Source organism: Spea bombifrons, chromosome 13 (assembly GCF_027358695.1).
Source record: "Spea bombifrons isolate aSpeBom1 chromosome 13, aSpeBom1.2.pri, whole genome shotgun sequence".
NCBI classification, from domain to species: Eukaryota; Metazoa; Chordata; class Amphibia; order Anura; family Pelobatidae; genus Spea; species Spea bombifrons.
In genome coordinates, this window is record NC_071099.1 from 4,872,755 (window position 1) to 4,894,841 (window position 22,087).

Here is a 22,087-nt window from a genome sequence, read left to right on the forward strand (position 1 = left end):
AGGTAAGCACCGGGGGGGGGATAATAATGGCGTCGTCGAAGTTTAAAATGCCGCCGCGCCCCCCCCGCATCGGCGGGGCGGCATTTTAAACTTCGCCCCAGGCGGCGTTAAGTCTTCGGCCGGCCCTGTCTACAGAAATGATGGCACCACAACCGAGCTAGAGGCGTCGCGGAGGAGAGTGAGGGGCGCCGAGTGCTTGCTGAAAACTTATTCTTGAGTAACAGCTTGGCGCCTCAAGGATGGCGTTTGAAGCTACTGATTCCAGGACAATGCATTTTCCCGGATTGAAGCTGCCCAGGACCTTGGAGTTAAAGTCCCATTAAATGTATGTCTCTGAATGTCAGAGGCCTTAATAAACCGCAACAAAGATCTAAGCTACATAATATCCTTCAGTCTCATGTGGTATTTATTCAGGAGACCCATTTTAAAATTGCCAAAGAGTTCAAATTCGTTAACAAACACTTTCAGCTGGCTTATTGCTCAAGCTCCCCTAAGTCCTTAACAAAAAACTACCATATAGTTGGCTTGTCTATCAATGGAAACATGCACAAACTTTCCATTTACGCTGATGATATGCTCTGCATGATCACAGACCCTTGTTATTCTCTCACATATTGTCTCAGAGCTAAAATTGTTCCATACATTTTCTAACTACAAAATGAATATTCAAAATTCTGAAATCCTGGATGATCCCTCTGATTTAGCAAAAACAAATTTCACACCTCTCTTGGCCTCAGTTGCTGCCGACTTGAAAAGATGGGCGTTTCCCCACATTCCATGGTTTGGGGCGAATCAGGGTCATCTAAATTCAAACACCTCCCATATTTCTCCCCAGATCTTTCTTTAAAGCCTGCCACAGAATCTTTACTAGATATGTTTGGTGTAATCCACTCCAGGCTGGCTTTTTCGCATCTTATCAAACCCAAGGCTACAGGTGGTATTGGCCTCCCAGATGTTGAGGTTTAGTGAATTGCTTCACACCTAGAGTAGGTTGTATAGTGGATGCACCACACCTCTAAACAATTGGTAAAAACTTGAGAGCTACTTTTTTCCGCTCCATATCTCAACAGTACAGTGGGTGGCGGAACAGTACAAACTTACAACTCTATCTGACCACCTTACCATGGCACCTCAGGGTCCTTAAAGAGATTTCTGCTAAACACTGCCCCCTGTTACCATTGTGCTTTAATCCTGACTTTCCCCCTGGGCAGGTGCAAGGGCTCTCTGGCTTGCTTTCCCCTGGTCATTAGGGTCTCGGCTTACCTATTGACAAGGGTGTTTCTTCATTCTTTCTCTCCCACTAGGGGTAGTGTTAAATACATTGCAAACACATCTTTACTTCATATTATATTTCTTAAGCATATAAATGCTTATAGGTAACCAACAAAGACACACCGTCCACCTATCCTTTTCTGTTATTTGGTTTGGTTGGATATCTCTTGGAGAGTTCTGATGACCTTCCCCACCAGATGTTTAGAAAGTCACCCCTGTCTCTCTGGCACCTCCACCACTCCTCAGACACCCCCAGTATAAATCTATGTATGTCGACAGAGACACAATACCACAGTTTAAGCAGTTTGTAGAAAGATTTCAGAATAGTAATAGAGATCCTCGTCTGTGGAGATTCTTTTTTTCTATATGTTGTTGACAACAGGTGGCGTGGATAGTGTTCAGATTTGTATAAGAAGTCTAGAAACATGGGAGGATCAGCATAAGTCTCCTGACAGGCAAAGAGGAAATGTAGTGAGATATTGGGTGATATGTCCCAAACAAGTACAACTGAGGTGAGAACAGGTACTCAAAACTCCTCATGTTGTGTGGAGTAGTGACGTGTTTTAAATGAGGTGTGGTGTCAGGCAGTAACACTGCAAAAGCTGCATCCTTAAACCCCTGAATAAAACCAAAATTTGCCATCAAAGGCAGCAGCAGGCTGGGAAACATAGTAATCAAAAATTCCCTGATCTTTCGTTTCCAGATTTCCAAGGTGGGGGTGATAGTTGGGAGGGTGACCCGTGTACTCAAACAGAGATGTGGCAGCAGATATGCCACCAGTTTAATTGCACCTAAAAGCAACATTGTTCAATAATGGGCCAAACCTTTGGCCCCACCACCACCCACTCTACTATTTTGGCCAGGTGGGCTGCTTTGTAACATGAGCCAATTTCTGGGAGCCCCAATCCTCCATTCCCCTTAATAAGAATCAGGTATATGTACACTAGTCTAGATTTATTGCTAGCCCATGTATATAAAGTGAATAGTTGCACAAACGGAAAATGATCTGGGGAGCCTAATTAGTAATGTTTTAAGAAGATCCAGCATCCATTCATCTTGAAAACCACTATCCTCCCCAGTCAAGTTATATGTGGGCCCTTCCACCTGCCTATATTTAAGCAAATTTTCACCAACACAGGAGGAAGTTTATGTCATAAAGTGTTGATAGATCTGTGCATAGGGAGATGCCAAGTATAAAAGCACTGTCACACACCAGGGGAAGCTAATATGTCAGACTCTGGTAGGTTGATACTGGAAATCTCAGATTTCGCTAGATTAATCTGAAAGCTGGCTGTATCTGTCCAGCTGTATCATAAAGTAAGTCAATGAGGATGTTGACAATGTGAGGATATCATCCGTATAGGCGGCAATTTTGTGTTGTACCTGACCCACTAACAGTACCTGCACTCTGAGGTTATGTCCCACAGCATTAAGGAAGAGATCCATGGCGAGAATGAAAAGGAGCCATGAAAGGGGACATCCTTGTATTGTCTCATTCGACAGGTTGAACAGATCTGAAAGGGAGCTATCAATTTTGATACAGATGTGTGGCTTGGAGTATACAGATTTAATCCAAGCTATCATTTGAGGTCACAAATCCAGTTTCCCCAAGCATGCCAAATAGAAAATTCCAACTCATCCTGTTGAATGCCTTCACCTTCTTCTTACCTAATTTTCATTGATTATCCTTGCTATACGAGGTGATTGACAATGACCCTGGCAAATATTTTCAGATCCAGGTTCAAAGTAAAGATTGATCAATAATTCTGCCTGTATTCTGTGTCTTTTTCCTGCTTATGTAGAATGGTAGTATGGGAGTTTGTCATGCGTGGGTCTAGTCCCTGCGGGACAGAGATGTCGTTCAACATCACAACCAAGTGGGTCCCAAGGACACCAAAAATGAACAATAATAGATTGCTGTGAGGCCATCTGGGCCCCTGCTTTTCCCCTGGCATTTTCTTCAGTGTTAAAGATATCTCCTCTAAAGAAATTAGAGCATCTGGAAGGGCAGCCACTCTTCTGGGAGTGAGGCATGAACGTGCCTGTTTAACTAGAGTTTCACTCTCACACTGTAAGGGCAATGTGTCAGGCACCCATCCATCACGCCGGTCAGGCGGGCACTCGTGGTGCCTGTTGGACACCAATACGCAGCGCCTGAACTGAATACCCTCCCACGCACAGAGCCCTTTCCCTGATTCTTACCTTTGTGTGCCAGCTGATGCTGTAGGCGCGTGCATGCAAGCAGTAAGAATGGAGGCTGCTCAGACACTCCCAAAATGACCCCAGGAACACTTAAAAGAGGGAAGTTCCTGGTGATCCTTGCTTGGTATTCTGTAAGCCTCAGTACCTAGCGTTTCCTTGTTGTTCCTTCTGAATTTGTCCTGGATTGTTAACCGTTTATGCTGCTTCTCTGGAATCCCTGACCGTGGAATATTAACTGTTTATGCTCCTCCTCTGGAATCCCTGACCGTGGAATGTTAATCGTTTATGCTGCTGCTCTGGTAACCCTGACCAGTACTGTTTATCTTCTCCCTGTGCTGACTTATTTGGGATGTCCTCTCCTGCATAGTGGATTCCTGTTTTCACCATAACACACTGGGTGCCGGGTAGGTAGGATTTTCAATGCAAGGGCAGGCTCGGATTCAGAGCATGGCCGAAGGCAGACTGAGGCAAGTTCTTAATGGCCGGGCTGGCGGGGACATAAAATGGCACTGTCAGGACACAAGGCACCAGCACAGCTAGAAGTCTTCTGGTAAGACAATGCTTTAGCACTGAAGCTTGGAGCATGATCGGTTTGCATAGGCCCTTGATGACAGAATGAGCGGCAAGTGTGACTCAGGAGCATACAGGCAAATTATGTCCATGGGTAGCTCAAAAGAACCAGCAGCCCAAAAGACATCTGGTGGTAAAATGTATTGGTGATTTACCTACCAAGCACAAGGTTTCTAAGTTCGAGTCCTCTGCTTCCTGACATGCAAACCGGTCTCCTCCCTTAGGTTTGCCAGGCGGGGTGTTGTATAAACGCTGGTAATAACCCCAAAAGCATTTGGCTGCAGTGATGTGCTGTAGCTTCCCCTGGGTGTCCCATATTCTCAGGATAAATGTCCTGGCCTGTGTTACCTCAGGGCCCTGGCCAAGCTTCCTGTGTTTGGAGTTGAAAATAGTTGCTAACTGCACCACAGCTTCCTGTATGGGTTGTTGCTTATGAGACACTTCTGGGATAGCCAGCCACTTACAAAGGCCATCCAGCTCCTTCCCAGCCTGCCTCTTAATCCTCTAACCTAACTCAATTAAGTAGCCCCTCTTCACAGCTTTATGGGTCTCCCAAACTGTAGCATTCCATGGCGTGGAGTGGGTTTTGTCACTGAAATAATTAACTCATTTGGACCTCAACTCCTCAACATAAGCCAAGTCTTGCAACATGGACTCATTGCAACAAGTCTCCAGAGCCACATTTTGTCATGGAGCAAGGAACCTCCAAAGTCATGAAGATTGGAGCATGGTCGCTCCAACTGATGTGTTCTATGGAAGTAGTGTGTAATAAAGGCAGGTGTACGTAAGACAAAATCGGGATATCAATTTGTGTGTACTTGAGAACTAGTTTGAAGTCACTCTCCACCAGTACCTTGCCTTCAGTGAAGGCCTTGAGCTTAGCTAGCGATCAGGTGAGGGAAAACCTGCTGTTTACAGATAAGAGAGTACATATTAGACAAAAAATTGATTTGATAAATTTCCAATTATATACAATAATCTATCCTGGCCATCGTACCACATGTCTGTAAGGGAGAAGGGAAATGATTGTAAAATCATGGTCACCACCCCCTCAGATTAAGAGTACAGGGAGTTAGCTAAAAACTTATGAGGGAAATCTTTTTGAAGAAACTTGGGGACCTTATACTGTCTAAATTGAGTCTCCTGAATGAAAGTGACTTTAGAGTAAAAGAAATTGAAACTAGCAAAAGGCAGGGTCGCTAATGATGTATGTTAAGTCCTTTGGCATTGAGCAAGGAACGTATAATTTTTTCAGTCACCTCTGTAACCTTTGGCTATAATATGGCCTGCAGCTGGGAGTTGGGTCTGTAAAGAGTGTGCCGACGGACAAGTGTCAAAATAGAAAATAAAAATATAAACAAAAAAAAGCAGCAAGCCAACTAAAAAGAACAGAAGGAACGCTTTTCTCAGAGAGAATTAAAGTGTCCTCTTAAGTGCATCAGAGGGTTCGAGAGAGCAACATAAAGACCACTACAGGCCCTGTTTCAAGGGGACAATGGGGATGATCCTGGGGGTGTCTCTGCTTCCATAGGCTGTTCCTTGAGCAGCTAAATGGGGCAGTATCACTGCCCCCAACGGTCTATATTTTTTTCATTATTCACTTTTAAAAATACAATCCATCTTATTTCTAAGATCAAGCACAAGTTATATAATCAACCAGACTCATATCCAAGGCCAGGATATTTTTTAACCATGACCTATCACAGGTGGTCATCTAGTATTGAAATGACCGCCCCCAGGTTTATTGTGTACCACCCGAATACAGGGTTAGTGTACTGGAGTATTGAAGTGTTCATTTCGGTCTACTTTGGCATGGCCGGTGGCCTGGTGCTACACCAGGTCCCTGCTGTGGTCTACAGAGGCTGACTCAATTTATCTACAGTGGCTCTCCCATCCCTATGAACGCCAAGGGGACCAAAGAAACCCCCCAACACAAACAACAAGACCCCCTATAGTCCTCCAGCAGATGCATCGGTAGAGAAGTCCTTAATTTCTTCTATGTGTAAACCTGGTCCCTCTCTGTATCAGATGCGTTTTTTCCAAGGGGGAGGGGGCTTGTGACACTGTGGGCCTTCTAGGGCTATGCCCAGATCCCAAGAATCAGGGAACCATATGAACTCTGTGTGTGGGGTATCTCTACCCTCCTATGCCTCTGGAACCAAGCACACCTTAATGGTTGTTGGGCTTGGGGTAGGCCGTGGATGTCTTTGCAGTCGACTTAGTCAAACCATAAAAGTAACAGTAGTTCTGCTTCCACCTCGATCCTTGCGGGTCTGCTGGCGGTCTTGAGATGAGGTGAAATAGTCTTTTTCTGTAGTTGTAGACAGTTTTGTACATTGGCTTTGTGTTTTCAGTGTTGAAAGAAGTTTGTTGTTTTGCCCCATTTCAAAGGATTACTCCGATTCGCAGGGGATCCGTCAAGAGCATATCGGACCTCTAACAAAACATCATGTTAAAAAGTTGGCCATGCATCTGTCGCACAAAAAAAATATATATTTTAACTCAATTGGCTTAAGAATTGCACACCTTCAACTACTTCCAAAGCCTACCCTGAAGATTTCATGGAATATGAGGACCCACATTGGTCAGTATTCTTATTAAGCACTTTTAAAGTTGCATTTAAAATCGGTGCGTAATGTAAATCAGTTTTAGTCTGGACCATCAAAAACATGACAAGTTTTGGAAGTATACAAAAAACAAAATACTGTCTGCGCTTCTCATCCTAATAAAGTTGGCAACAAATATATAAACATAATATAAATGAGAAGTTTTGGTTATATGAATTGGCCAAAGCATAATTAAGCTCACCCGCCACGTCAAGGCACACTCTCAATAGGGTAAGAACCTACTCTCACCTCCTACATAGTGGGCACACAAAGCAGTTTATACTGCTACCAAAACCAGATTAATGTGTTGGGGGAGGTGCAATTAAACCTCCTCCCCATTAACCCCTGGACAGCAAGCTGCAACCAGACTAATGAGGAGCCAACAACCTCAAATATGTGCAAACAGGGAAAAGAAAAAATGTCGGTGCGCTAAGCTAGTCTCAGGCTCAAATAATACAAATGTATAATATGAGGTCTACCAAACAGTGTGAGCATGCTGCAAATACAGTGTGTTAGCTGTACAATGTATACAAAAAAAACAAAATACTGTCTGCACTTCTCGAGCCTGAGACTGGCTTAGCGCACCGACATTTTTTCTTTTCCAAGTTTTGGAAGTAGTAAGTCTGTTTTCTGCAAAGTTCTTAAAAAACTGGTTTAACCTTGAACACAGTGTAAGTATTCAGTCTATTCCCCCATCAGCGACCATCACCCAACCCTTACGTTTTCCCTCCATTCATTTTCTGTTGCTTGAGTTGCAGACAAACCAAAATCACCAGTCTGTCTTTCCCTAGGACACATGACCTCTATCGGGGTGTAAGGTTGTTACTATTGTACTGGACCTGGCTGTCCTGCTCTCCCACCTCATGCTTGGATGCGGGGAAGCGAGGCCCCTGCAGGCACTAGCGCTTGCTACCCCAATTCCCCCCCTGGACATACTACTAGGCCCTTGCTGCGCGGCGCATTTCCTTAAGCCCAACACGATGAGCCTGAGCGCTGGACTATGGTATAATTTTCCGTCACTCAGGCATAGCACGTGAGAACCTTGAGGGAGAGAAAGATGTGGCACCACCCTCCTGAGTCAACAAAGGTAGGTTCTATGTGTGCAGGTTTAAATAAATGTTAGTTTGTGTAAGTATGATACTGTTTGTGTAGGTATGTTACTGTATGGGTGTGTGTAAGTATGTGTGTGTAAGTATGTTAGTACATGTGTGTTAGTAATCTTGGGAGAATCTTAAGACGGTAAAGGGTGGAGAAATGGGTGGGGCAGTGAGATGGACATGGAGCAGAATGATGGGAGGGGCATGGGGCCCCAGGCGTTAAGCATGTACTGCGCGGCCCTGCTAGGACATGCTGTAAAGTTCCAGCAAACTGGCAGCTGCATGCATTCGATAGAAGATTCCAAATGGCAGGCAGACATTAGTGATTATGGCCCAGATAGTAAACCCATAAAACTTCACTTCCAAGCCAGTGTCGAAACGTATTCGAGCTCCAAATGCCGGCATGATCCAGAACTGCAATGAAAGAACATAAAATAACATGAAGGACATGCAAAATACAATTTCATTTAATAGTTATAGTTACTCTAATCTTTTTTTTTTATTCTGCTAACTATTTTGAACTATAACTCAATACAGCAAGATCACTTCCAGGAAATACCTCTGTATGTGTCATATTTTCAGGCCTAGACTGGGAAGATTGTATTGGAATGTAATGGAAACATATCTAGTGTCACCTTGCTGTTACTTACTCATACCTATATCACTTATGAAATAACCTATATATTAATGGGTTTCTGCTTTTTTAGTCCTAAATTGATGCTAATTTCAAATATGCCAACCGTAGGGCTGAAAACTAATTTATATTTCTGATATAAAGCTTTCTTACAATGATGTTACTCAAAAACAGGAACAAATAAATGTCTTTCATTGTTTTTCTTTTCTTGAGATGTGTCTTGAGATGTGCAGTCAATGTGGCTCTTCTTGACATATGCTGGATTTGAGGATGATTTGGGTGTCGAGGGACACTTGTAATGGAATGTACGTCCTCTGCTTCACAAATAATGACTTGCAGGCTGGCTTCCTGTTGACAATGGGAGCAAGAGGTGTTTGAAGTCCCATGTGAGTTTACTAAATGATTTGGTGGAAGCCGATGCAACCCTTCAATTATGAACACATTCTGAAGGGAGTGCTGAACAATCATAAGTAGTGAATAAATAAGTGTTAAACAGCTTAGGAGGGTAGTAGGATTCGTAGCCACCATCGCAATCATAGAATAATATGAGATTGCATATTGAGCTAGTGTTGCACTGAGCAGCAGAGTCATATCCAACGTGCGACTAGGGTTCTTGTCATTATCCATGCTTCTCGTATCCAGTCTGAAGATGATAATGCCCACCAAGTTAGCCAAACTCATTAGCCCTAGGCTGACTACATGGAAGAAGTAAAAAGTGCTAAGTGACAGCCAGTGTTTGAGGGTGTTCTCTCGCCCCACTTCATACATAATAAACATCACTAGCCCAATAACCAGAACAGACATGCCAGATATAAGCCCTAGCAATGGGACATGTTGGAGAACTCCTGGGCCTATTCCATGGTGTTGGGTAGAGTTGTCATCAATTCGTCGCCCCACATTTTTCCACATGATAAAAATCAAGGCTGCTGCAAACAGGTTGTATTCAATATTAAAAGGGTATAAGTAATAATAAGAGGTCGGGGAGAAAGTGCATTTAGATTTGCACTCACAGTGGTTCATATTTCCAGAGTAACCTATGGAGACAAAATTAAAAGATTTTATTAAGCTTTGACAATATGTGCCTTTGTAACCTCATTAGAAATGATAGTCAGATGTATATAGAGACCCATATCTTCCACCAACATTTTTTTTATTTACTTTGTTAACAGTCTCCTTATATATTTTGTTAACCTTATTGAATAGTACCTATATAGTTTTTACAGGTACAGTAACTACTTTGTTAATATAAATTGTTTTCATATACAGGTCTGCCTGGTCTACTTGATAAAACAGTTATGCATTCTCTATATTTAATATCAATGAATGTCTTTGCAGACATACCATGACTATCATTGGTGCTTGTAACATTTCCATCAAAATACTTCTGTAATTCGACTGTATGATGCCTGGATTCTTCAGTAACTGCGATCACCCAGATGGCCAGATTAACGGTCAGCAGCATCATAAGTCCACACCTGTAAGTATTGATACTTAAGACCATGTTGCTTCCTATTTTATTTCAGATCCCTAGCTTCAGATGTTACATTGCACTTTGGGCAAATTAGCAACAAAAAAAGATTAGCAGTGGTATCAATAATTATTCAAACTTTTATGTGTCATGGCCATTTTGTATTTCCCCACACCAACTGTTGCTTTAATAAAAATAGATACTTAGTATTTGTATTTCATATAGTATTGCACATCTAATGCATCTAATGTAAGCATGCATAGCATCACAAGTAACTTTTTAAAATGCATTTAAGGGAATGGGTTAATATTTGTATGGCACTGACCTTTGAATCCCTCTGTGATCAGTACAGTACAGTGTTTTCAAAAGCACTGGGTAAAAGACCTAGAGAACAGCGCTTACTGACAGCGACAAACACTTCATGTTTAGGGTGACCACATCGGCCATGTTTTCCAGGACATGTATAATTTTTACATATTGTTGACCAGCCCAGATAAAATGCAGCCCTGCAGTATGCGGCATGTATAGACTCATGAAAGGGAGCCAATTAGTCAGTTATACATTCCCCCATACTGCAGGCAACGCTTTATCTGGGCTGGTCAGAAATATGTAAAAATGACATGTGTACCAGAAAACATCACATATGGACTTAAAAAGACAAAAAAGAAAAGATGTAGCTGAAAATAGAATACACCATGGCTTTATCTAAAACAGTACATTCTACTTACCGAGAGCTTCTTTTCCCTGCCGATCCCTGGTGACACATAAATAGACTCTTCCGTAGGGCAGGACTCCAAAAACACTTAAAAGCCCTTCCCTACCTGCTATCCTCAGTAAATGACAAAGACCACACAGGAAAAATAAATAAAATCCTTTATTGAAAAGGAAGGGAGGGAACAAACGTGTCACCAGGGATGGCTAGGAAAAAGAAGCTCTCGGTAAGTAGAACTTACTGTTTCCCTGCCATCCCTGGTGAAACACAGATAGATATACCGAAGACGAAGGGTGGGAAAAAACATTAAGAAGAAGGACCCAATGACTGAAAAGCGAGTCTTCTTGTCATGGCCATCTGATCGAGTCTATAATGCCGGGCAAAGGTATGGAGAGTCTTCCAAGTAGCCGTCTTACAAATCTGTTCGGGAGAAATGCGACACTGTTTTGCCCAGGAAGTCGAGACTGCTTGAGTAGCGTGAGCTCTGATCCCCGTAGGTGAAGATTTGCCAGCTCTAGAGTATGCCAGGCTGATGGCTGACACAATCCACCTAGCAATGGAGCGCTTGGAGATGTTCGAACCCCTGCTGGGACCGGAAACTGACACAAACAGGTGAGAAGACTTACGTAGGGGATGAGTCCATTCCAGATAAATAGTAAGGCATCTCTTAAGGTCTAGAGTACGCAGAGCTTCCTCTTCAGCAGATGGTGGAGATGGAAAAAAAGGTAGGCAACACGATCCCTTGGTTTCTGTGAAAAGCCGACTGAACCTTAGGAGTAAACTCTGGAGGGAGAGAGAGGACGACTTTCTCTGGAAAGAAACTCAGGAAAGGATCTTGCATAGACAGAGCCTGGAGCTCACTGATACGTCTAGCCGAGGTAATAGCCACCAAAAAGGCAGTCTTCAAAGATAGCAAATGATACTGATTGAAGAGGCTCAAAAGGTGGCAACATGAGTCTACAAAGGACGAGATTAAGGTCCCAGGTAACCATCTTGGTGACTGGGTGTGGACACATTCGAATGATGGCTTTAGAAAATCTTCTGACTGGCAGAGAGACTAGGTCAACCCCCAGCAAGGCACTGATAGTAGAAATCTGGACCTTGGCCTTAAAAGGTTGTAGCCCAAGGTGGAATCCTTCTTGCAGAAACTCCAGAATCGATCCTGGGGAACAGGAGGCCGGTAGAATCCTTCTGGAATCACACAACTGCAAGATCTTCTCCAGGCTAAAATATTTGAGGGAGGTAACCCTCTTCCTACTGTGAAGAAGCGTCTCAGTCACTGAAGCAAAGAAACCCCGATCCTTCAGGATCTTGCACTCAACCTCCAGGCCGTCAGCTGGAAGATCTCTGGATGAGGGTGAAGAAACTGACGAAGAAGGTCTCTCCAAGCAAGGAGCCTCACAGGGCTGTCGACACTGAGGTTGATTAAACCCAAATACCATACTCGCCTCAGCCAGTTTGGAGCGATGAGGATAACAGAGGCATTGTCGTTCTTGATCTTTTGAAGAACCTTGGAAATCAGCGAGATGGTAGGAAAAACATAGGCGAGATGGAAATTCCAGGTCTGGGCAAAGGCCAATGGATGATTATGAGGATTGAGGGAGAAGAAGAAGGCCGGCACCTGAGCATTGACTCTGGAGGCCATAAGGTCAATTTCGGGTAAGCCCCACTGCTGGACAATGAGCCCGAAGGCTACAGGATGTAAAGCCTGAAGGCTGCAGGATGTAGAGCCCACTTGCCGCTCAGAACAGGAGTTTTGCTCAGGAAGTCTGCTTGAGAGTTCAAAGAGCCCTTGAGGTGAACCGCGGTTAGGGAGATTGAACGGGCCTCCGCCCAGAAGGAGATCCTCAGAGCTATACGTAGAAGACAAGGGCTTCTGGTGCCTCCTTGCTTGTTGATGTATGCTATGACTGCTCGGTTGTCAGAGCACAACAGAATGTTCTTGTTTAACAGCCAAGGTTCCCAATGATGCAGAGCTCTTTCCACCGCAAGCAACTACAGGCAGTTGGAAGGAAGAAGTCAAACAGCTGAAGACCAGAGACCTTGAACAAATCTGTCTAGATACGTTGCTCCCCATCCTCTGATACTCGTGTTGGTAGTGAGGAGCTCTTTGGCTGATACTGACCAGCTCTTCCCTGCAGCTAGGATGTCCCTTTGAAGCTACCAGGTGAGGGATGTTCTGACATGAGGCGGGAGAACGACGAGCTTGTCCAAGGCTAATAGACTTCCCTCTAGAAGATGGAGGATAAAGTTCTGCAGAATCCTCATGTGGGCCAAGGCCCAAGGGACTGCGTATCTTGTGGAGGCCATTCTGCCCAGTAGAGACATGCACGTTCTTATGGAGCTTCTGAGGGGCAGAGAGAACCTTTCGGACCAGTAGACAAATCCCGTCGATCTTGGAAGGAGGATGGAAGGCCTTCCCCGAGCGGGAATCCAGACAGAGGCCCAGGAACACAATCTGTTGAGACGGAACAGTGCTGGACTTTTCCCACTTCAGCATCCAGCCTAGCTCTTGCAAGGTGCTCACCATTCTGGTAAGGAGAGAACATAGAACGGGGACGAACGGGCATGGATAAGCCAGGTGTCCAGGTATGGGATGACCGAAATTCCTTGAAGCCTGAAATGAGCCGCCACTACTGCCAGGAGTTTTGTGAAGACTCTGGGGGCCGCCGATAGACCAAACGGAAGGGCCTGGAACTGGAAATGTTGGATACTCGAACCCTGAGGAAGAGCAATGCATAGAAACTGCTGATGAGATGGATGAACAGGAACATGCAGATAGGAATTCTTGAGGTCTATAGAGACCATTAAGTCATGGAAGCATACAGTATCTAGAGTGGATCTTATGGTGTCCATCTTGAACCGGATGTACCTGAGGTGACTGTTCAGGAAACGTAAGTCTACAATCAGACGAAAACCTCCTGTTGCTTTGGGAACCAGAAAGACAGGAGAATAGATCCTCCGACCTTGCTCTAGCTGAGGCACGGGAACCAGGGCCTGTAGCTCTACAAACTGCTGAATAGTGGACAACAGGCAAGTCTGTTTCACCCAATCCCGAGGGAGGTGGGAAATCAAGAAACGTTCCGGGGGTCTGTGAAGAAACTGAAGCCGGTAACCCTGAGATATGATGGTTCTTACCCAGGGGTCCCGAGTGATGGAGAACCAAGAGTCTCTGAGAAACCACAGGAATGGGGGTGGCGTCATGAACTATAGCTGGCCCAGGAAGTATGGCCGAAAGGACTACAGCCATCTCTTGGAAGCAGGTTTTCACTGAGGCATCCAATGTTTATCCCCCGTATAAGATATTATAAGATCCCAGATCTTAAAGGCTCTGGATACTGAAGTGGCTGCTATAGCTGGCTTGAAAACAGAAAATACTTTTTTACGGGTGCTTCAGCTTTCTTCTCCATGAGATCAGAGAAATGCGAACCATCTTCAAGCAGTAGTGTGTTTTTTCTGGAGACCCTCATAACCGCTGTCTCCACCAAAGGAGTTGCACAAAACTCTGTAAAGTCCTCCTCAAAAGGGAATAAGTGCTTAACATGCCTAGACAGGTTAATTATTTTTTCCGGGTGCAGCCATTTCTGTTTAATAGTCTCAGACAGAGCAGGATGAACCAGAAAGGATGCTGATCGCCTGGAGAAACTGGCAAAGAAGGGGTCATTCTTCTGGGTAGTAGCTTTTTCCAGATGCATAGCGGGCCTTACAGCGGAGATAGGAGTATCAATTTTCTTCACTGGAAAAATAAAGATCTCTCTTCCCGGATCTCCCCTTCTTCAGATGAGAGCTCCTCCATCTCAGGATAATCAAATTCTGAGTCCGACAACTGAGGATGATGATGCTGACCCAGGAGAGCAGGATCTAGTACCGAAAGGAAAGGAAGGATCCGGGATCGCTTGACGAAAAGCAGAGAATGCAGACTGCATCTCTTTTTTAAGCCAGGTCAATAATTCTCTTCCTCCAGAAGCCTCAGAATCTGGCAAGGGGAGCACAGCTTTTTCCTTGAATCTTGCAAAGGCCCTGTGACATCCAGAGCACTGAGCATGTTTAGATTTCATTAAAGCCTTTTTAGGCCTATCCTCAACAGAGGGAGTCTCAGAATTATCAGGAGCTACATAATAGTAAATAATAATGTTGTGCATTTTATTTGTAGTCCCACATGGAGAGAATAGGGTGTTTAGTGTATTAAGGACTTTAGGCATTATTTTTATTAAATTGACAATTTGAATGCTCTTTCAAAGGGTTTTCTGTGTTAGAGAGGATTGTATACAGTACATTTAAACAGAGAATTGGTTCTTTCTGTAAGTCATCAAATATTGTATTGGATTGTATAAAAGATACCATCAGGACAGGTCCAGCACAGCTGATTGTCACATTAATCATTATAACTTTAACCCAGTCTCACTAAGTAATGGAGAGCTGTGCTGAAGTATTTCACATGAAAACATTTAAACAACTCTAACTTTGGAGAGTAAGCCACAATGTACTAGTGTTAAATGGCTTGAACAATGTTGCCTTATTACCTGGTAGCATTTATATGGATCTGAACACAATCTTTGCATGACATCCATAGGAAATATGTCTGGAAAGAAAATGTTTAGTGTTAATGTTTATAAAATTATAGGGTGTAAGGTTACGTAGGGTTGACGGGTTACGTTAGTTGAGGGTTACGTTAGTTGAGACTAAGTAATATAGTAATTATAAAAGTTAGTTTAGTAAATACAAAAAATCCAAAGTGAGACAGATAGACAGATCTATAAGATTAGGCAGAAAGGGGTAAAGCAAATTATAAAAGCTGCCAAAGCACACGCAGAAGAGAGAATTGCACAGACAGTAAAAAAGGGAGATAAAACATTTTTTAGATATATAAATAAGAAAGGGAAAGTAAACCAATGAGTAGTTAGATGAAAAACAAAAGAAGGAAGGTATGTAGAAGAGGATAAAGGTGTAGCTGACTGTCTCAATTTATATTTCTGTTCAGTTTTTACAGATAAAAATGAGGGAAAGGGGTCTCAGGAAAAAAGTCATTTGATACATATGAGTTTATCGAGGCAGAGGTTCTTTTTTAGTTGTCTAAGGTAAAGACAAATAAGTTGATTGGGCAAAACCGATAACAGATTTATTTAACAAATCTTTGTTAACAGGGGTAGTCTCAGAAGATTGGAATTAGTTGTGCCAATTCACAAAAAAAGCGGTAGGGAAGAATCAGGCAATTATAGGCCTTTGAGTCTTACATCAGTAAGGGTTTACTTCAGGAAGATCATGCCAAACTAATCTTATTGATTTTTGATTGGGTGACAAATAATTGATCAAGTTGGTGAAGTAGACATTGCACATCTGGATTTCAGTAATGCTTTTGATACTGTGCTACATAGAAGATTTATCAATAAACTGCAATCTATGAGTTTAGATCTCAATATTGTTAAATAGATTAGGCAATGGCTGAGTGACAGACAACAGAGGGTTGTAGTCAATGGAGTATATTCGGAGCAAGTGGGGTACTTCAAGGATCAGTGCCACCTTTCCATTGCTGTCCCCATCTCCCCACAAGGACCGCGAGGTATGTGCCTGACAGCATTAAACAATCTTAGAAAGGGATATATCATCACTTTCTTCGCTTAAAAGGTGTTGCTTAATATGGACGTATTAAGCAACACCAAGATTGGCATCAGGGGCCGCTTATGACCACTCCCTGGGGCGCCCGTTTAGGGCTCGATCAACGATCACCTTGTAAGCTTTAATGGAATCAGCATTCAGCGTTCAACAGTCGCATGAGCCACCACAAGATGGTGGCGTCCTTTAAAAAAATAAACAAGTTTCAAAGAGGGTCTCTCCAGACCCTCCTAGAACTCTGGCTCCCCTTGCAGGTTGAATACAGGTACTGCATTCAACCATGCAGGTTAATGGAGCCCAGCTTTCTAATCACAATGTGATTAGTAAAATATTTTTAAAAAATAGCTAAAAAATAAAAACATGCAGTAAGGTCACCATCAGATGAACCATCCAGTTCCACCAACATGTAAAAAAAATAATAAAATAAAAAAATATTATGAGCAAGTGCTAAAATTAGTGTTGTATCTTCCCAAAAATCCTGACATGGAAAGTACTAGCATTTCAAAAAATGGTTTGATGGGGTAAATTGTGGCTGGGTTCAAAGACAGGGCATAGGCACAGACTGGCCAAAATGGAAAAAAGCGCACTTCCCAAATGTGGCCTTTTAGCCCCCAAACAACCAGATAAAGCCATGCACGTGTGGTATCACTGTACTCAAGAGATGTTACTGAATACATATTGGGTGTATAAAATTCATAGTGCATTAGTGGTGTCTAGTTTTTAGAAAATATATGATTTGATGGGGTAAATTGAACTGACCTGCTTCAAAAGATGTCCCAAATAGGACATGGTGGCAGAATGTTGTCAAAGTTCCAAGTAAAACAATGCGCGCTTTACCTCCCAAACAACCCAACAAACCCATGCATGGTTGGTATCACTGTACTCAGAAGATGTTGATTAACACATATTGGGTGTTGTTTAATAGTGAAGTATACCAGGAGCTATAAATTCATACCTGAAGTACAATTTGTGTGAATTGTTGTTTTTTTTTTTTTAAATACTACCACAAACTTTGGCTAAGGCAGGTAGTAGAATTGGTGCATGGAAAAGGTTAAATACCAGAATTTGAAATACCTTGGGGTGTCTAGTTTTCAAAAATGTATGGTTTGATGGGGTAAATTGCATTGGCCGGCTTCAAAGATACCCAAAATGGCACATGGGGCAGAATGAACAGATTTGGAAGAAAATGGTTTTGAAGTAGCAAAAAGCTACTTGTACTTATTGCCCAATAACTTACAGAAAAAAAGGAAAAATACATAAAACATTGAGTATTTCTAAACTCTTTCAGTACAAGAAGAAAGCCCTTCTTGTCCTGAGAAAAACAATATATAACTTATGTTGGTTCACTAAATGGGAGAGGAGAATATTACAGCTAAAGATGAGCACTGCAAAAGTGTTAAAACAGCCTTGGTCACAAAGGGTACAAAAAATAAAAGAAACAGCCTGGTCCTTAAGGGGTTAAGCAAGCATGGGATAGTCATAAAGCTAAGCTAGATATAAGATCACTTTCTATGTTTTTTATGTTTCTATGAATGAAAGTTGAATTAAAATTCACCTGCACAATGACAAACATAACTTGTAGGAGAGGTTGAATAATTTTCACTGGAGGTTCGCAGTCCTTGTATCCCACAGCTTGTATGATCTTTAGGAAATCCATAACTATGGTGCCAATGCCAAAAAAGACTATTCCACCTTAAGAAAGAAATAGTTATTATTTATTGGTTTTATATAGCGCCATTGAATTCTGGAGCATAGTTACAGACTTTCATATTCTTTGTGAGGGGATGTTAAAACTTTTATCTATAATGCAATATAAATACTCTCTATGCCCCATACACTCTGTATATGGACTCTAGACATTTTTTTTCTATATGTTTATTCAATAACAATTTACCATTTTATGTTTAGGGTTCAATTTACATACTATTTTTGATAGTCAGAGGGGAACAACTTGGTTGGGTTTTTTAAACGTTTTTAATGAGTGGAGATCCCTTGTAACCAGAGTTTATTTGCTGCCACCACCAAGTTCTATTTAAGGTTTAAAAATTAGGCTTCAGTAACCCCCTGAACATCTCAAACTATAGAAAAACCCAATTTATTTAAAAAAGTAACACTTCCAAATTATAAAAAAATGTTAATGTGATAAATCCAGCAATTTCCGGAGGCTATGAGTTCAAATTTGGAAAATAGTCACAGTGCTTTATAAAAATAATGGTCAAAGAGACACACAAAAATACATATAAAACAGTATAAAAATAAACAGGGATAAAACACAGAAAACATGCATATAACAAAAGTAAAAAAAATCAGTGGGAATTTCTTGATGCTACTTTCAAGAAATTCTAAATCTTATAGAATACTTGTTACTTTTTCTCTGGGAGTCTGACTATTTGGTGTCATGTGGGGAGGGGAGTGTGTGTTATTAACTCTGTGGTGACCGCACTTGCCATGTTATTAGCATGTTATTACCTGCCATGTAACACAGCATTCTGGAGGTCACAATGTCAGCACACAAAACATCTACATGTCATTATTCTACTATGGAAACTCAACCATTTTCCATACCTGGGAACTTCCTGGCTCTGACAGTCCTGCTGACATCAGGGGTGGTCCCGCTGCTGTCAGTGGGCGGATCCACTGACAGAGGGCATTCCTGCTGATGTCATGAGGTGTTCCTGCTGACATCACGGGAAACACCCCCATTTACAGGGAAAATGGGCAGGAAGTGGGGCCTGTCAAGACCCCGCTCCCGCGACCCAGAGAATTTGAGTGTTGACCCAGAGAAGCGGTACATCTGGAGCTTTCCAGGTAAAACCCAAAGTGTTCAGAGGTATGCATATTTCTCAAATAATAACTCTGAAAATGCTTAGGGTTGTACCCCCTGTGTGACCAAAGGACATATGGTATCCTTGCCATATGTCCTTTGGTCACACAGGGGGTACAACCCTAAGCATGCCCTGATTGGATGCTCTTCTTGCCCCACTAATTTTACGATAGGGTCTGGAAAGGACTTCAGATAATATTTATCACAGGATCCAAACCTAAGAAAAACTACCGGAAAGCTGTTACATTTTGAAATGCCCGATCGTACGATCGAGCATTCCCTTCCGGGTTGCGTCACTGCCCTCTCCCTCTAACGTTACGTCTTCAAAGCGGCAGCCCGGAAACGAAATTCAAAGCAGCCGTCGTGCTTTGAACTTCGCGACCGGGCGGCAGCTTTGAATGTTGGTCTGCCGGCCCACGGCCCAGATCGGCCTATTTTCAGGTAGGGGCCTGGAGCTACAGCTCCATCAGCCCCTACAATAATACGGCTCTGATGCTATGAAGGCTTGGCACAGCCTTCCTTTCTGTAAAAGTGCTCATTGAGCAGTGGGGCACCAGGAAACCTGATCACCAATAAAGTATTCTACTAGGTTTTTTTTCGAGGCAGAGAGGTTGCTACTCCCCTTTGATCTACCACCATAAGCCTAATTGGGCTAGGCCAGAATACACCACTGGACCCAAGTGTTGTTAAGATCATAGTGGGGAGCATGCATTTGAGTTAGGTGTATCAGATTGCGTGGTGTATGGCTGTGGTGTCTAACCCAACAATAGCAGTCCTAATAGATATCTGATTTATTTTACTAGAAAAAAAATCAACAATGTGCTGTAACAGGACATTTGTAAATATGTAATCATTTTATTTTTTATATGTTACTATGTAGTAATTTTAGATAAATTTTGAGTATATTTTTCTCTTTCGTTTCTATTGTTAACACATTTCTATGTATAATTTCTTGTCTATTTATTTAGTTATTATAATTTTGCCCATACCCAGCATCCGATTCCTTGTTCCCATGAGAGACTAGTGTGCACATTACCATCCTCAGGTCCCCTTTGTGCCCCACACCCTGAATTGTCTCCACCAGCTCCTTGTGTTCACGTGTCAATGCTCATGTCCCATCTGTGCCCCACACCCTGTATTGTTCACATAAGCCAGTGATATCTAAGTGACAAGCTGCAGGTTACCTATGTAGGACAATGGACACTTGTCAAACCAATTTCCCATGTCACCCCGTCCAGGTTTTTATTTATTGGTCAGCTTGAAGGCACATACGCTGGCCACCTTCAAAGTCATATTGGCTATAGATAGTGATAACCGAACCAACTTATCCTTTGTCCCTTTACCCATGGTAACTTTTGTTTTAGATTTTATAACCAACTTGTTTTCCCTAAATAAATGATAGTCTGCTTTGTTCCTGAGTTCATGTTGTTACTCTGGTGACTTATTTGGAGCTTGTTCACCAGAGTATCCCCTTCTTCCAAGGACTAGAGTGGCTACCCATCTTGTACCCATAGTAAAAGGAAGGCGGAAATGACGGCCAGGTGGGTCCCGCTAAGACACCCTGCACTGTACAACATGTACTACACAACAGGAAAACTATGTTTGTAAGTGCACTGACATTACTGTGACCCTCTGTGGTGACTAATAACCATATACTCATGCGAACCTTGTAGTCTGAGATGCGTACAAAAAATAGACCCTGGAATCATACACAGTGTTCTAGGCACACCAGTGCTTTGGATAATACACTCCAAAAGTACATTAAAAAAAATTAAAATAAAAAAACCTCTAGAACGTTAAAAGATTACCTACCGCCCTTGAGCACCAAGCTCTACATCCCATTAATACAAGTCTTGACGTTAATATGGCTTGTGTATTATTTCTGTCGTCTTTAAAGTTAGCTTCTTTAAATTAATGGTAAATTCATTTGCACTAACCTCTCATCCATATGGGCCCTGCTTGGCAATCCTTGAACAATATGGCATCTTTTTTTTTCCATGAAAAATACATTTGGAAGAGCATCCACGTTATACAGAGCACCAACATAATGGAAAGAAATACGAGCATGTCTGTCTCCCAAATTTCCACATCTTTACTGAATACACAGGTCACCAAGGTGCAGCTGAATAACAGAATATTAGAGCCTACAAGCCCAGAGAGAAGCCGGCCCCTCTTCTTCCACTTTTCAATTGACCCAGTTTTTAAGGGAATAGTCTGCATTTCTGACAGGTTGGTCGAGATGCTTAAGTGCTGTTCTCTTTCCATAATGATATAGACAAGTTTATATCCGTTTAGAGATTATTTCTGATTTTATATTAGTGCAAACATTAAATCAGTTCCACTTCTCCTGAATGAGTTAATGCTGTCCACTTGTGTGTAAATATTCTTCCTTGCGGATTTGCTTAGTCTGGGTCAATGTTCGGCCTTTATCCATCGTTTGTGCCAACCCTCTGGGGGGGAAAAAATACCTCTTTTCTTATGAGCGTGTTTCTGTTTGGTTGGTCTTTGATATGGGAGGATTTCTTTTTTTGTAGGAGGATCTGAGCTGTAGCCAAGAATTGCATAAAGGTAGTGTGATGAGAAAATAAGGAGGAGAAGCAGTCAGACCTGACACAAATTACAGTAGCTTTGTTTTTTTAAAGTAGTTCTGCTAGATATTAGTGCCTGAAGCTGGGGTGTTGCTTAAGACTGAACACAAGGCTTCTCAACACTTCAAATCAACATACGTGTCCCTTCCTTATATGGGATGAAAGACCATTTGTAATTTTTCATACATATAGGCAATGTTATTCTCCATTTATTCTCCAATTTTTATGTATACTCCAAAGGGGGTGAGGGGGATACAGTTGTGGACTCATGTCACCCTCAGCTAGACTGATGATGTGGGTAATAGGAGTCCATATCAAGTAAGGCACTTGTGGAAATTTGTTTTTTTAGCAAGTTTAAGGCAAAAGTAGGCAAAACCCCTCAAAAGACCACAAACGTAATCTTGCTTTTTCACTTGCAATAAATCACTCACAGCTTGCATAAACTTGGCATCAGGGAAATTGAGCTGATGCAAGATAAAAAAAAAAAGCAATCAAAAGTAT

The 22,087-nt window shown here is 42.4% G+C and overlaps 1 protein-coding gene across 1 annotated transcript; it reads right to left on the reverse strand.

Annotated features, from left to right (window-relative positions):
* Window positions 1–7,990: 7,990 nt before the first annotated feature.
* LOC128471710 (proton channel OTOP2-like) lies at window positions 7,991–21,284 on the reverse strand. The gene is made up of 6 exons (XM_053453668.1): window positions 20,936–21,284; window positions 17,730–17,866; window positions 15,085–15,143; window positions 9,723–9,856; window positions 8,535–9,415; window positions 7,991–8,161 (listed from the first exon to the last, which is right to left on the reverse strand). The coding sequence occupies exons 1-6, from the start codon at window positions 21,261–21,263 to the stop codon at window positions 7,991–7,993; spliced, it is 1,710 nt and encodes a 569-aa protein (XP_053309643.1). The 5' UTR covers window positions 21,264–21,284.
* Window positions 21,285–22,087: the final 803 nt, after the last annotated feature.

Excerpts from the sequence above, each read along its gene's own strand:
- LOC128471710 (XM_053453668.1), bottom strand. The coding sequence starts at position 21,263 with ATGGAAAGAGAACAGCACTTAAGCATCTCGACCAACCTGTCAGAAATG. Across the intron at positions 17,867-20,935 it reads AGGGCCCATATGGATGAGAG|GTGGAATAGTCTTTTTTGGC; the intron begins GTTAGTGCAAAT and ends TTCTTTCTTAAG. Across the intron at positions 9,416-9,722 it reads AAGCACCAATGATAGTCATG|GTTACTCTGGAAATATGAAC; the intron begins GTATGTCTGCAA and ends TTGTCTCCATAG.